The sequence below is a fragment of the Mustela nivalis genome (assembly GCF_964662115.1).
Source record: "Mustela nivalis genome assembly, chromosome: X".
Classification (NCBI taxonomy): Eukaryota; Metazoa; Chordata; class Mammalia; order Carnivora; family Mustelidae; genus Mustela; species Mustela nivalis.
The window spans coordinates 55913418-55930118 of NC_139040.1; the positions used below are offsets into that span (position 1 = coordinate 55913418).

General features: G+C 33.3%; 1 protein-coding gene across 5 annotated transcripts in view; it reads left to right on the forward strand.

The window, feature by feature from the left end:
- POF1B (POF1B actin binding protein) overlaps positions 1-15580 on the forward strand; it is a gene marked incomplete at its 3' end in the record, with an annotated part of 113429 nt that extends 97849 nt beyond the window's left edge. For 4 of the 5 annotated variants that reach the window (XM_082715975.1, XM_082715977.1, XM_082715976.1 and 1 more), the window contains 2 exons: positions 11387-11501; positions 13871-15580. In XM_082715975.1, the coding sequence (XP_082572101.1) occupies positions 11387-11501; positions 13871-13876 (121 nt within the window). Of the gene's footprint in view, positions 1-11386; positions 11526-13870 lie in introns of those variants that run through there. The other variant, XM_082715974.1, reaches the window with a different exon arrangement.
- Between the last annotated feature and the right edge of the window lie 1121 nt (positions 15581-16701).

Consider the following 16701-nt stretch of genomic DNA (forward strand, 5'->3'; position numbering starts at 1 on the left):
TGACCATTTATAGATCCTCTTTGGAGAAAATTCTTTGTCCATTTTTAAATTAAATTTTTTGGTTTTTTACTGTTGAATTTCAAGAGATATTTATATATTCTATATACAAGTCCCTTATCAGAGATATGATTTTGCAAATATTTTCTTACATTCTATGGGTTGCCTTTTTACTATCTTGATAGTATCATTCCCAGCACAAGTTTTTAAATTTGAGGAAGTCCAATTCACCTATTTTTTCTTTTTTTTTTTTCTTTTTTTTTTTTTTTTTACCTGTGCTTTTGGTATCATATTAAGAAACTGTTGCCTAGGGGCACCTGGGTGTCTCAGTGGGTTAAGCCACTGCCTTCAGCTCAGGTCATGATCTCAGGGTCCTGGGATCAAGCCCTGCATCGGGCTCTCTGCTCAGCAGGGAGCCTGCTTCCTCCTCTCTCGCTGCCTGTCTCTGCCTGCTTGTCATCTCTCTCTGTCAAATAAATATATAAAATCTTTAAAAAAAAAAAAAAGAAAAGAAACTGTTGCCTAACCCAAGGTTGTGACAATTTGCACCCATGTATTCTCCTAAGAGTTTTATAGTTTTACCTATTACATTTAGATCTTTGAACCATTTTGAGTTATTTTTTTCTATGGTATGAAGTAAGAGTGCAAGTTCATTCTTGTGCATGGGGCTACCTGGTTGTCCCAGTATCTTTTGTGGAATATGCTATTCTTTCACCCATTGAATTAACTTGGCATCCTTGTCTATAATCAAAAGACCATAAAGGTAAGGGTAAATTTGTAGATTCTCAGTTTTACTCCATTGATCTATTCATCTGTCTTTATGCAAGTACCACACTGCCTTAATTACTATAGCTTTTTTAGTTAGGTTTGAAACCAGGAGTGTGAATTTTTGAACTTCTTTTCAAGATTGCTTTAGTTATTTTTGGTCCTTTGCTTTTCCATATGTATTTTAGGATAAGCTTATCAAGAGATTTCATTAAATATGTAGAAAACACTGGGTATTGTTGCCATGTTAACAATATTAAGTCTTTTAATCTATGAGCATTGAATCCCTTCCATTTAGATCTTTAATTTCTTAAATCAGTATTTTGTACTTTGATTGCATGAGTTTTATACTTCTTTTTCTTATATTTATTTCTAAGTATTATATTTTTTGATTGTACTATAACAGAATTGCTTTTAAATATTTTATTTATTTATTTGACAGAGAGAGATCACAAGTAGACAGAGAGGCAGGCAGAGAGAGAGGGGGAAGCAGGCTCCCTGCTGAGCAGAGAGCCCAATGTGGGGCTCAATCCTGGGACCCTGGGATCATGATCTGAGATGAAGGCAGAGGCTTAACCCACTGAGCCACCCAGGCATCCCAATAGAATTGTTTTTGATGTTACTGTGAATAGACTTCTTTCTTTTTCCTTTTTTATGTTTTATTTTTTAATTTAAATTCTAGTTAGTTATCATATAGTTTAATATTAATTTCAGGAGTAAATGCAGTGATTCATCTCTTACATATAGCAGCCAGAGCTTTAATTTGAGTGTAGTTGACACACAATGTTATATTAGTTTTAGATGTATAATGCAGTGTTTCAACTTCTCTTTATGTTATGCTGCATTCACCACAAGTGTAGCTACCACCAGTCACCATGCAACACTATTACAATATCATTGACTATATTCCTGATGCTGTGTCTTTTATTCCTATGACTTATTCATTCCATAACTGGAAGCCTATATCTCCTACAGACCTTCACCCATTTTACCCATCCCCCAACCACTTACTTTTTGGCAACTATTGGTTTGTATTCTGTATTTATAGGTCTGATTCTTCATTCTGTTTATTTTTTTGTTACTGTTCTTGTTTAGGTTCCATATATGAATGAAATCAAGTGGTATTTTTCTTTCTTGGTCTGACTTTTTTCACTTGGCATAATACCCTCTAGTTCCATCCAGTTGTTGTAAATGGCAAAATCTGATTCTTTTTATGGCTTAGTAATATTCCATTATACATTTCTTCTTCCTTATCTATAGACACTTACTTTGCTTCCATATCTTGGCCAAATAATGCTGCAATAAACACAGGGGTGCACATATCATTTTAAATTAGTATTTTTGTTTTGTTGGTTAAGTACTCAGTAGTGGAATTATGGATCATATGGTATTTCTATTTTTATTTTTTATGGAAACTTTATGCTGATTCCCAAAGTAGCTGTACCAATGTATATCTCTTTCAACAGTATATAAGGGTTCCTTTTTCTCCACATCCTTGCCAATACTTGTTATATCTTGACTTTTTTTTATTTTAGCCATTCTGATAGGTGTAAGATGTTATCTTATTGTGGCTTTGATTTACATTCCCTGATGATAAGTGATGTTGCGCATCTTTTCATGTGCCTGCTGGTCATCTATCTGTCCTCTTTGGAAAAAGAAGTTTCTCTGCTTTTGTTTAAAACAAATTGCTGGGTTTTAGATGTTGATTTGTATAAGTTCTTTATAAATTTTTGATGTTAACCCTTTATCAAATATATCATTTGAAAATATCTTTTCCCATTCAGTAGGTTGCCTTTATGTTTGTTGATGATTTTCTTTGCTGTGCAAACTTTTTTATAACTTATTTTTGCTTTTCTTTCCCTTGCTTTCAGAGACATACCTAGAAAAAAATTTGTTATAGCCAATGCCAGAGAAATTACCGCCTGTGTTTTCTTCTAGGATTTTTATAGTTTCAGGTCTCAGTTTAGGTCTTTAATCCATTTTGAGTTTGTTTTTGTGTATGGTGTAAGAAAGTGGTCTAGTTTCATTATTTGTGTGTTGTTGTCCAGTCTTCCCAATACCTTTTGTAGAAGAGACTGTCTTTTCCCCTTGTATATTCTTGTCTCCTTTTTCATAGACTAATTGACCATGTAAGTGTGGGTTTCTTTCTGGTATCTCTATTTTTTTTCCCATTGACATATGTGTCTGGTTTTGTACCAGTACCATAATGTATTGATTATGTACTTTGTAATGTGTCTTGAAATTTGGAATTGTGATACTTACAACTTTTTTCCCCCTAAGATTGCTTTGGCTACTTGGAGTCTTCTGTGGTTCCATAAATAGTTTAGGATAATTTGTTTAGTTCTGTGAAAAATGCTGGTTTTATTTTTTTTAAGGGACTGCATTATATCTGTAGATTGCTTTGGGTAACATAAACATTTAAAAAATATTAGGGGTTCCAATCCATAAGCATGGCATATGTTTCCATTTGTTGTGTTGTCTTCAATTTCTTTCTTCAGTGTTTTATACTTTTCAGAGTGCAAGTCTTTCACCTCCTTAGTTAAGTTTATTTGTAAGAATCTTACTCTTTTTGGCACAATGAAAATGGGATTGTTTTCTTAATTTCACTTTCTGCTGCTTCTTTATTGGTTTATAGGAATGCAGCAGATTTCTGTACTTTGATTTTGTATCCTATGACTTTACTGAATTCATTTATTACTTCCAATTATTTTTTGAAGAGACTATAGGGTTTTCTAAGTATAGTATGTTGTCTGCAAATAGTGAAACATTTACTTTTTCCTTACCAATATAGACACTTCTTATTTCTTTTTCTTGTCATCTGTGGCTGATACTTTCAGTACTCTGTTGAATAAAAGTGGTGAAAGTGGACATCCACATATTGTTCCTGGTCTTTAAGGACAAGCTCTCAGTTTTTCACCATTGAATATGATGTTGGCTGCAGGTTTTTCATATGTGGCCTTTATTATGTTAAGGTATGACTTCCCTGAACACATTTTCTGAGAGTTTTACTCACGGAGAGACGTTGAATTTTGTCAAATGCATTTCCTGCATCTACTGAGATGATTATATAATTTTAATCCTTTCATTGTTGATGTGGTTTATCATGTTGATTGCTTTGGGAATATTGAACTGTCTTTTCATCCTCACAGTAAATCCCAGTTGATCATAGTGAATGATCCTTTTGATGCACTATTGAGTGTGGTTTGCTAACATTTTGTTGAAGATTTTTGTATTTATGTTCATCACAGATATTAGCCTGTAGTTTTCCTTTTCTGTGGTGTCTTTAGTTTTGGTGTCAGAGTGATTCTGGCCTCATGGAATGTATTTGGAAGCTTTTCTTCCTCTTTTTGGGGGGAATAATTTGAGGGGAATATGTATTAATACTTCTTTTTTAATTTAAATTCAATTTAGTTAACATATAGTGCTTTGCTAGTTTCAAGGGTAGAATTTAGTAATTCATCAGTTTCATATTACACCCAGCTCTCATTATGTTGTGACCTCCTTAATGCCCATCACCCAATTACACCATCCCCCAACCCACTTCTCCTCCAGCTACTCTCAGTTTTCTCCCTATAGTTAAAATCAAAAAGTCTCTTATTGATTGTCTCTGTCTCTGTTTTTATCTGATTTTATTTTTCCTCCCCCTCCCTAAGTTCGTCTGTTTTGTTTCTTTAATTTCACATGAATTAAATCATATGGTATATGTCTTACTTTGACTGACTTATTTCACCTACCATAATACACTCTAGTTCCATCCACATCATTGCAAATGGCAAGATTTAATTCTTTTTGATGGCTGAGTAGTATTTTTTGGTATTTCTTTATATATATCTATATAATGATATATATGTTCTTTATACATATATATATCTATTATATGTAATAGATATAGATAGATATAGATAGATATCTCCACATCTTTTGATCCATTCATCTGTCAATGGACATCTGGGCTATTTACATTTCTATAGTTTGGCTATTATGGACATTGCCTTTATAAACATTGGGACGCATGTGCCCCTTTGAATCACTATGTTTGTATCCTTTGGGTAAATACCTAGTAGTGCAAATGCTGGGTCATAGGGTAGCTCCATTTTTAACTTTTGAGAACATTCCATACTGTTTTCCAGAGCGGCTACACCAGTGCATTCCCACCAGAAGTGTGGGAGTGTTTCCTTTTCTCTGTGACCTTACCAATATCTGTTTTCCAAGTTGTTAATTTTAGCCATTTTGACCAACCTGTGGTGACATCTCATTGTGGGTTTTAATTTGTATGTCCCTGATGCTGAGTGATGTTGAGTATTTTTTTTTTTAATGTATCAACCATTTGGATGTCTTCTTGGCAGAAATGTCTATTCATATCTTCTGTCTACTTCTTGACTGGATTTTTTTTGGGTTTTGGGTGTTGAGTTTGATATGTTTTTTATAGATTTTGGAAACTAGTTCTTTACCTGATATATCATTTGTGAGTATCTTCTCTCATTCAGTAGGTTGACTTTTAGTTTTATTGATTGTTTCCTTTGTTCTGCAAAAGCTTTTTATCCTGACAAAGACCCAATAATTGATTTTTCCTTTGTTGTGCTTGCCTCTGGAGATCTGTCTAGCAAGATGTTGCTGTGGCTGAGGTCAAAGGAGTTGCTGTCTATGCTCTCCTCTAGGATTTTGGAAGACTCCTGTCTTACATTAAGTTTTCTCAACCATTTTGAGTTTATTTTTCTGTATGGTTTAAGAAAGTGGTCCGGTTTCATTCTTCTGAATGTAGTTGTCCATTTCCCAATGCCATTTGTTGAAAAGACTGTCTTTTTTCCCACTGGATATTCTTTTCAGCTTTGTTGAAGGTTATTTGACCATAGACTTGAGAGTCCATTTCTGGGTTTTCTATTCTGTTTCATTGGTCAATGTGTCTTTTTTGGTGCCAATATCATGCTGTCTTTATGATCACAGTTTTGAAATACAGCTTGAAGTCTAATTGTCATGCCTCCATCTCTGATTTTCTTTTTCAACATTTCTTTGGATATACAGGTTTTTTTCCTGGTTCCATGCAAATTTTAGAATTGTTTATTCTAGCTTTGTGAAAAATGCTGGTGGTATTCTTTTTTTTTTTTTTTAAAGATTTTATTTATTTATTTGACAGAGAGAAATCACAAGTAGATGGAGAGGCAGGCAGAGAGAGAGAGGGAAGCAGGCTCTCCGCTGAGCAGAGAGCCTGATGCGGGACTCGATCCCAGGACTCTGAGATCATGACCCGAGCTGAAGGCAGCGGCTTAACCCACTGAGCCACCCAGGCGCCCCGATGCTGGTGGTATTCTGACAGGGATTGCATTGAATGTGAAGATTGCTTTGGGAACCATAGACATTTTAACAATATTGTTCTTCCAATCCATGAGCATGGCACATTTTCCATTTCTTTTTGTCTTATTCAATTTCTTTCATAAGTGCTCTTAGTTTTCAGAGTACAGATCTTTACCTTGTTGGGTAGGTTTATTCCTACATATCATATGGTTTATGGTGCAGTTGTAAGTGAGGATCTATTCCTTGATTTCTCCTTCTTCTGCTTAATTGTTTATATATAGAAATGCAACAGACTTCTGTGCTTTAATTTTATATCCTCTGACTTTACTGAATTCCTATATCAATTCTAACAATTTTGGCGTGGAATCTCTTGGCTTTTCTACATAGAGTATCATGTCACAAGCAAAGAGTGGAAGTTTTGCTTCTTCTTTGGTAATTTGGATGCTTTTATTTCTTTTGTTGTCTGATTGTTGAGGCTAGGACTTATGTTAAACAACAGCAGTGAGAGTGGACATCCCTGTCCTTTTCCTGACCTTAGGGGAAAACTCTCAGTTTTTCCCTGTTGAGGATGATATTCACTATGGGTCTTTCATATATGGACTTTATGATATTAAGGTATGTTCCCTCTATCCCTACATGGAGGGTTATTATCAAGAACAAATTTTGTATTTTGTCAAATGCTTTTCCTACATATATTGAAGAATCATATGTTTCTTGTCCTTTCTGTTATTAATGTGATGTATCACACTGATTTGTGAATGTTGAACCACCCTTGCAGCCCAGGAATAAGTCCCACTTGGTTGTGGTAAGCAATCCTTGTAATATACTATTTGATCCTATTAGCTAGTACCTTGGTGAGAATTTTTGCATCCTTGGTCATCAGGTAAATTGGTCTGTAATTCTCCTTTTTGGTGGGGTCTTTGGTTTTGGGGGCAAAGCAATGTTGGTCCCATGGAATGGGTTTGGAAGTTTTCCTTTTAGTGCTATTTTTTGGAATAGTTTCAGAAGAATAGGCATTAATTCTGCTTTAAACGTTTAGTACAATTCCCCGGGGAAGCCATCTGGACCTGGACTCTTGTTTGTTGGGAGACTTTTGATTACTGCTTCAGTTTTTTTTTTTTTTTTTTTTTTGCTGATTATGGGTTTGTTCAAGTTTTCTATTTCTTCCTGATCAGTCTTGGTAGTTTATATGTTTTTAGGATTTATCTGTTTCTTCCAGACTGCCTAATTTTTTGATACATAATTTTTCATAATATTCTCTTATAATTGGTTGTATTTCTTCAGTGTTGTTTGTGGTCTTTACTTTTTCATTCATGATCTTATTTGGGTCTTTTCTTTTTATAAGTCTGGCTAGAGGTTTATCAAAATTGTTAATTCTTTCAAAGAACAAGCTCCTAGTTTTGTTAATTTGTTCTACTGGTTTTTTGATATCTATATCATTCATTTCTGCTCTAATCTTTATTTTTCTCTTCTGCTGGATTTTGCTTTTATTTGCTGTTCTTTTTCCTGTTCCTTTAGGTGCAAGTAAGTTGTTTTATTGCTTCTTAGATAGGCCTGTGATGCTATATAGTTCCCTCTTATGACCACCTTTGTTACATCCCAAAGGTTTTGAACTGTCATGTTTTCATTTTCATTTGCTTCCATGTATTTTTTTAAATCCTTCTTTAATTTCCTGGTTAACCCATTCATTCTTTAGTAGGATCTTCTTTAACCTCCATGTATTTGTGGTCCTCCCAAATTTTTTCTTGTGGTTGACTTTCAAGTTTCATAGTAGAGTTGTCTGAAAATATCCGTGGTATGATCTCAGTCTTTTCTTGCCAGTTGAGTCCTGATTTGTGATCCAGTAAGTGATCTATTCTGAATAATGTTCAATGTTCACTCAAGAAGAATGGGTATTCTGCTGCTTTAGGATGAAATGCTCTGAAGATACCTGTTAAGCCCATCTGTTCCAGGGTGTCATTCAAAGCCCTTATTTCCTTGTTGATCTGTTTAGATGATCTCTCCATTGCTGTGAGTGGGATGTTAAAGCCCCCTACTGTTATTATATTATTATCAATGATTTTCTTTATTTTATTATTAATCAGTTTATCACTTGACTGCTGCCAAGTTAGGGGCATGAATATTTACAATTGTTAGATCTTCTTGTTAGATAGACCTTTTAGTTATAATACAGTCTCTTTCTTCATCTCTCATTATGATCTTTGGCTTAAAATCTATGGGTATCTCAGCTTTCTTTTGATGTCCATTAGCATAATAAATGATTTTCCACTTCCTTACTTTCAATCTGGAGGTGTCTTGGGTCTAAAGTGAGTCTCTTGTGAGTAGCATGTTGTTGGGTCTTGTTTTTTTATCCATTCTGTAACCCTATGTCTTTTATTGGAGCACTTAGTCCATTTACATACACAATCATTATTGAAAGGTATGAATTTAGTGGCATTGTATTACCTATAAAGTTGCAGTTCCTATAACTTGTCTCTGTTCCTTTCTGGTCTGTTACTTTTGGTCTTTCTCTCTGCTAAAAGGGTTTCCTTTAATATTTCCTGTATGGGTGGTTTGGTGTTCATAAATTCCTTCAGTTTTTTTTTTTTTTTTTTTTTTTTGTCCTGGAAACTCTTCATCTCTCTTTCTATTCTGAATGATAGCTTTGTTGGATAAAGTATACTTGGTTGCATATTTTTCTGATTTAGATGTTGAGTATATCATGCCAGTCCTTTCTGGCCTGCCAGGTCTCTGTGGACAGATCTACTGCTTAACCCTATAGGTTAAGGATCTCTTTTCCCCAACTGCTTTCTAATATTGTCTCTATCTTTGCAATTTGCAAGTTTCACTATAATATGTTGTGATGTTGACCTATTTTTCTTGATTTTTAGTAATGTTCTGTGCCTCTTGGACTTGTATGCCTTTTTCCTTACCCACATTAAGGAAGTTCTCAGCTATAATTTGTTCAATTAAACTTCTTCCCACTTTTCCCACTCTTCTGAGACTCCTTTAATATTGACATTATTTCACTTTATGGCATTGCTGAGTTCACTAAGACTGGGTTCATGATCTAATAATTTTCTTTCCCTCTTCTTTTAAGCTTCATTATATTCCACAATTTTACCTTCCATATTACAGATTTCCTCCTCAGATTCATATATTCTTGTTTTTATCACCTCCTCTTGGGGCTGCATCTTGGTTATAGCTTCTTTAATTTTAACTTTATTAGATTTTAGTTCCTTTGTCTCTACCATAGGGGATTCTCTAGTGTCTTCTAGCTTTTTTCAAACCCAGCTAGTAACCGTATAATTGTAATTTTAAATTCTAGCCCAAACATCTTACTTATATCTGTATTCATTAAATACACTATGAGTAATACCTCTTGTTCTTTCTTTTGGGGTGAATTTCTTCATCTCATCATTTTTTCCAGAAAAGAAAAAATAAAAAAGAAAAAATAACAATAACAACAACAAAACAAACAAAACTAGATCATGGGTGTATTTTGGTCTGCTTGTTGAAAGAAACTATATCCAAAAATAAGAAATATATATATATATATATATATATATATATATATATATACACACACACACACACATAAAATATGATGAGAGGAAACAAAGAATAAAAATAAATAAAATTGAAAAAAATTGGACAACCCTGAGATCATGACCTGAGTGGAATCAAAAGTCAGAATCTTAACTGACTGAGCCACCCAAATGCTCCCTAGACTTTATTTTTTGCTATTTTTTTGGACAATTCATCCAATTTTGTTACTTGTAATCAGTATATTCAGATTTTTTATTTCTTCTTCTTCATTCAGTTTTTGGAAGATTGTATGTTTCTAGGTATTTTTCCTTCTGTGTTGTCCAATTTTTTGGCATATATCTTTTTTACAATATTGTCTTATAATGCTTTCTATTTCTGTGGTGTCAGTTGTTACTTCTTTCTTTTCTCATTATTTACTTGGGTCCTTTCTCTTTGCCTGTTTTTCTTCATCACTCGTTATCTTGAGGTTCACTGAACTTCTTAGACCTGTGTGTTTAAAGTTTTCATAAAATGTAGAAACAATTTGGTCATTATTTTTTCAATTATTTTTTGTCTCCTGCCAATCATGTAGGATTTCAGTTACACATATATGAGGGCAGCTAATATTCCCCATGGGTAACTCATACTCTGTATATTTTTCCAGGTTTTTTTCTTGTGTTTTATTTTGGATCATTTCTCTTCATGTCTTCAAATTCAGTAATATTTTCTTTTGCAGGGCATATTCTGCTATTAATCCCATACAATGTAATTTTCATTTTTAGAAGTCCGAGGTAGATCTTTATATCCTCCATTGTTCTCCTCATTGCATTCATACTTTCTTCTAACTTCTTAAGTATACATTTAAATATATATATATATTTTAATAGATGCAACCATGAATACTTATTTCTTTTATCTGTCATTTCTTGTTCTGTTTCTACTAATTTGTTTTTCTCCTCATTACCAGTCATATCTTCTTGCTTCCATGACTACTAATTTTTTTTACTCAATGACATGTATTGTAATTTTACATACTTTAGTTCTAGATATTTTTATTTCACTGCAGGTGTTCTGTGGTTTTATTCTGAGACAAAATGAACTGGATATAGTGTAATACTTTCAAGTCTTACTTTTAAACTATTAAAACCTGCAGCATAGGACTAACATCACCCTAATGCTACCAAAATACTCTTCTGTAGTTTCTTCTTGATGCCCCCCTGCATTAGGAGATCTTTCCATTCTGGTTAGTGAAACACAAGCTATTCCCTTCATTATGTGAACTCCAGGGATTTCCAGGCTCCTCCTTTCCAGTGGTTCTTTCTGCAGCTTCAGTAGTTTTTCCATATGCCTACCTTTATCAGCAGCTATCCAAAGACTTGTGGAGAACCCTCTACAGGACTCTTGACCTTTATCTATATAGTTGTCTTCTGTCTGGTATTCTGCTCCACACCAGGTGCTTTGGCATAGCTTTACTTGAAATTCTGTCATTTCAATTTTGTGAGACAGAAGGAATTTATTTGGCTCCACTTTCCCCATCCTGTGACCAAGAAAATCTCTATGTAGTGAGGTAGGTACTGATAGGGCTCATGTAATTTGGTTCCCTTCTCTCAGATCATTGTCTTGTGCTACCAGTGGTCCATTATTGCAGAAGCAGTACTATTACTCTTTTGAAAATAATGGTAGTAAAGCTTTGTAAGTATTTTCTTTTTAGAGTTAAAAGTCATTCACAGCCAACTTGACTTAATAAGGAAAATCAAACTTGGAGTGACTAAAAAAAATGAATCATTTTTTTATGCAGGCTGTAAACTAACTTTTTTCTGTATAGGTACAGGACACAATATCCAATCCTAGGCCTCCTTTATGATGACTATGAATATATACCACCAGGTAGTGACACACAGACTATTGTGATTGAGAAAACAGAAGACAAATGGACTTGTGTAAGTTGCCTTGTATATTTCTAGTCCTACAAAGAATAGAAATTTATATATATTCTATTTATAACAGCCCTCAGAAATTGTGGTAAAATATTAAAGTGAACTAAAATCTTGCAGTTCATTTTTTTCTTTTCAAAATTTCCCCATGTTTTCCTTACTGACATGTAGTATGAATTAAGAAACTTTAGAGTGATTCATACACGGGTAATATAATTGTTTTTGAACTGATTCTACTCAAATTTTCAAAAAAATCCCAATTTTTTCTTAAGCAGGTAGAAAATGTTATAGACAATTATGAAGAAGAATGGTGTATGGAAAAGAGGCATGTTTTAATAGAATTTGTCTTTCAGTCTTGAATGTGGTACTTTTTACTATAGATAGAAAATTTTCAGTATTTTGGACGTGAGGAGGTATGTCTGTCTTTCTCAACAGATTTTAAGATCCTCCAGCCTTAAATCTCACAGTTATAGTGAGGCTGATGAAAAATATTTTATAGGTCATGCATTCTAATATCTACCTTCTATAACATCCTCCAAGATGACCAAGTGACATGGACCTTAGCACCTTCTTAAGTAGGCCAATACGTTGCTAAGTGGTGCTGATTACTAAAACCATCTTCTTTTAAGGGACTTAATGCTACTTTACTAAAACTTTTACTTATTGTCCTGTCAACGTTTAAAGTAGTGAACATCAAATAGGGAATATATTCACCTCAGTGCAGTGGCTCTCTATCAGGCAATTTTGCCTCCTAGGGGACATTCAGCAATGTTTGGAGACATTTTTGGTTTCCACAACTGGGGAATGGGTACTATTGGCATCTGATGGCTAAAAGCCAGGGATGCTTCTAAAGATCTTACAAAGATCTTTCTAGGACAGTCTCCCACAGAAAATAATTGTCCAGCCCAAAATGTTAATACTGCTGAGGTTTGAGAAACTCTAACATAATAGAATCACCTTGGGGTCTTTTCTTCCTAACTGCATACTCCTATACTACTGCCAAAAAATTCTTACAGAAACCATTGATAATGATGGGAATGTATGATATCCCTCAAGTGTAATGGACATAAAAAATGTTGAAGATGGCAGCTCTAAACCACACAGAATCTAACTTTAACAGTGAAAATGATGGCCTTTGTTATGTTAAAAACTGCTTAAGTACTAAAAGCAGGTAAAACTAATCTATGGTTATTAAAATCAGTAAGTGGTTATCCTTGAGGGCAGGTACTGATTAGAAGGGAGTATAAGGAGGGTTACTAGGATACTAATGTGTTGTTGCTTGATCTGAGTAATGGTTGCATATGTGTGTCCAGTTTGGGAAAATTCATATTGTTATATACTTACATGTGCACTTTTCCTATAGATTTACTATACTTTAATAAGTTTTAAAATGCCTACGAATGCCATGAGGAAAAATAGATAAATATACAAATGCCAATTATTCTGCAGAACCTTTTGAAGAAATTTTAAATTGCAGATTTATAGCTAATAAAAGACTGCAGCTATTGTTAATAAATTACTGTAGATGTGTAGTTAACAAAATGAAGTCTGTTAACTCACTCTAAAAATGATTTTTTTAGTTGAGAGCTCAAATATTTGAGTAAATAAAAAATTCAAAATGCTTTTAGATCTGAAGCCCTTCTTTAATTACAATCAAGCCATCAATCTTGATTCTATGGTTGTCTATCATCAACGAAAGCAAGCAACATTTGGTAACCTCTCCCCAAAAATAATTTTAGCGCTGACATGTGTTGTATTTCTTAGGACATTAGCTGATCATTATTTATTACTAATTAAATGATTAAGGTACTTGGTGTCCCAAGAACCAGATGAGCAGCAAGGGAAAGTCAGCATAGGATTTAAAATTTATCACTCAGAGATTTGATACTGAAATTTAAGTTTAGGAAACAACTGCAGCTACTAACCACATATGCATCAATGTGAGGACTTGCCAAATGAAGGGTCTACAGAATAATAGTTATTATTTCTCTCTCCATTAAAAATGTGCAGCAATAAACATCAAACTTGATATCTGGAAGGGACTAGATACTGAGAGGAAGTTCAAAATATATTTTAGTAAGTTCACAGATGGTAGATTTATATTTATTAACAGATATGTTTAGCCTCTAAATAAGACACAAAGAAGAAACCTACTCAACGCTCCCTTCAGTCATTGAAACATGTATCTTAACTAAAGTCAGATAAACCATTGTTTCACTGAATGTACATAAAAAAAATTACCACAAAAGTGCAGCACATTTCCTTTGGTTTTATGAATATCAATTTAAATCATTTCCTATAACTGTGTATATACAAGAATATCTTAAATGAATTATGAACTAGTTGTAAACTAACTTTTTTTTTCCCTTTTCTAGCCATGAATGGATCCCCAACTCAAAGGAGCTTTTTGTGCATCTACATTAGTACTTTTCCATACATTTTCTGTAACTAATGGTCAATCAAAATACTGAACCATGCAACTACCCAGTAAATTTAATGGAATGAATTATTTCTGCAGATAACAATTTCTCCAGCCACTAATGAGGCTTTTCTATCACATTTTTCAATAGCATTCAATAGTATTCAATAGTAAAATCTGCTTGTTTAAACATCAATTCCAGACACTGTAGAACATAATACACTGTTTTTTCAGTTAGGGTACTTCCTAGACACTGAACTAATTTGTTGGGGTAGAGATTTTACAAGTTATTCCATTACAAATTTTAAAGTAAATACTGTTTTTTAACAAAAAAGAAGGCAAAACTATTGATTTTTTTTTAAAGTTAACTATATTGTATATACAGCATGTTTGCTTTTCTCACATTAAACTCTGTGACTAAAAGAGATGCTCTATTACATGCTATTTATACCTTTTAGAGACATAACTAAATTGAAGGTGATGGTTAATTTCATTTACCAGGGAAGTAGGATAATATCTTTTAAAATAACTAAATCCACTAAATTACACATTATACTACTGTGATTCTAAGAACATATCAGTGGTTTGGCTTGGCAAATCTGTTCTTTCAAAGCATATCATCCTCAAATGAGTCCATCCACTTCCTTAGAAATATGTAATACTATTTTGTAGGAGTGGGTAGAAGGAAGGCGGGCTTTTTAATAGAAGTATACAACATGTAATACTGAATTGTTGCATTAAGGCTTTGGGAATAAAAAGAGCAAGAACAAATACTTGATACCTGTATCCTATTTGGGAGAAAAAGATTTTATAGTATTTAATGGACTTATAAGTTGGTTGATTAATTGGGTTCTAATGACTTTGCTACATGAACAAAAATATTTTCCAAATACATTAGTAAATAAGAATGAAATTTCTTAATTTCAACCCCTATGGTTAAAGTTGAAATTGGTGAAAATTAAAATGAGATAAATGCTTTTAATATTCTTATATAAATATTCAAATAGACCTTGAAATGAAGCTAAGATCTTTATGTTATTATCTTAATACATTTACTAAAATGTTAAGCTCTATAATTGGATTAATACAATTCCACTTTTATCAATATTTTGTGATAGAAAATGTTAATATTCTTCATGAGCTATACAGTCCTTACATTTTTTTCCCTTGGTGTAGGAACAACAGCACAGTTTCTCCCCTGCTAACTACACATGTAACAAAATTATGCCACATTATCTACCCATTACATTTGATATAAATGGAAGATTTTAGTAGCCTGATAGAAAATTGCTGCCATAACTGTTTGAAAATTAGAACAAGTGTGATTTTCTCAAAATGTTCTTAAGTAAAAATAACAATGTCCAAATTTGGGGACAGTTAAAAAATTAATACTTCAGTGACTCACTTGATCCATGCATAATGAATGGGTTTTGAACAGGGTGCTCATTATACTTAACAAACTTAGATGTATGTATTCTTTTTCCAATGTATGGTTAAGATCAATAGAAATAGTAGTGATTTTTTTTCCCTCTCTCAAGTTTCAGACAGCTTATCTTTGAAAATTACAAAGATATTATCAGGTGAGAAATACCTGTTTATCTAATTTATGCTCCAGTATCTTTTGCTTTAGATATCAAATAAAATGGAGACTTGTAATTACATGCAAGATAATTTACGTGTCTAAATAAAATATGTGAAGGGACGCATGGGTGGCTCAGTCATTTAAGCGTCTGCCTTTGGCTCAGGTCATGATCCCAAGGTCCTGGGATCGAGCCCCTTGTTAGGCTCCCTGCTCAGCAGGGGAGTCTTCTTCTCCCACTCCCTCTCCCTCTGCCCAGGCTCCTGTGCTCTCTTTCATATATATATGTATATATACATATATATATGAAGTATTCATGTGGTCTTTGTGGAAGTCCTAGTAGGAAACATATTTTTAGCCTAGCTGTATATTTTCATGAGGAAGTTATATGTTAACTACCAAGCGCCATTCTAAGATTTTTAAAAATACCTGATGTTGACTACTAAAGACAACACTGTAACATAGACAGACCCCTGGCTGATGCAGGTTTCTGCTTTACATGATACATGTAAATTACATGCAATTTACAAATTACAAACCTAGTCTTCCCAGTTCCATAACTCATTGTTTCAAATGTGATTCCATGAATCATTCTTCAGCCCCTTGTAGTGAATAGTGCTTTAACTGTAATACGTTTTCTTAACACAAACAGTACAAAAGGAAAAAAGTAAGCCTTAAAATCTTTATCTCACAACCCAATTTATATGACCCAAATAAAAAGCCATTCTTACTTCTTTCCATTATTGTAATCTACAGAGATGACATGTAGACATAATTCTTTTGAAAGTGAATAATATGCTGTGAAAAGACTTCTCAACAAGGTACCTCTCCCCCACCACACATCATTATTACATTTATTGGATTTCCATAGTATTGTTTATTCAATAAAAATATATTTCATGCTCATCCTAGAATAAATAAAATAAATAAAGAAATAAATAATAAATAGAATAGTAAATACTAATATTTTTGAAAGTAAAGATTCTAAGAAATAATTATGTCTGTCTTAATAAAACCTTTAACATTTAGTGACAAATAACACATAGTTCTTTTGCATCTACAAAGGAACACTGGAACTGTTATATAACATAATTACATGATAACCAGGAAGTCTTGGTAATCTTGAATCGGTCTCTTATAGATGAGATATTGTTAAGTCTAAGGTCTTTATGTTTGGTTTCCCCTCCCATTATGTTAAAATAATTACA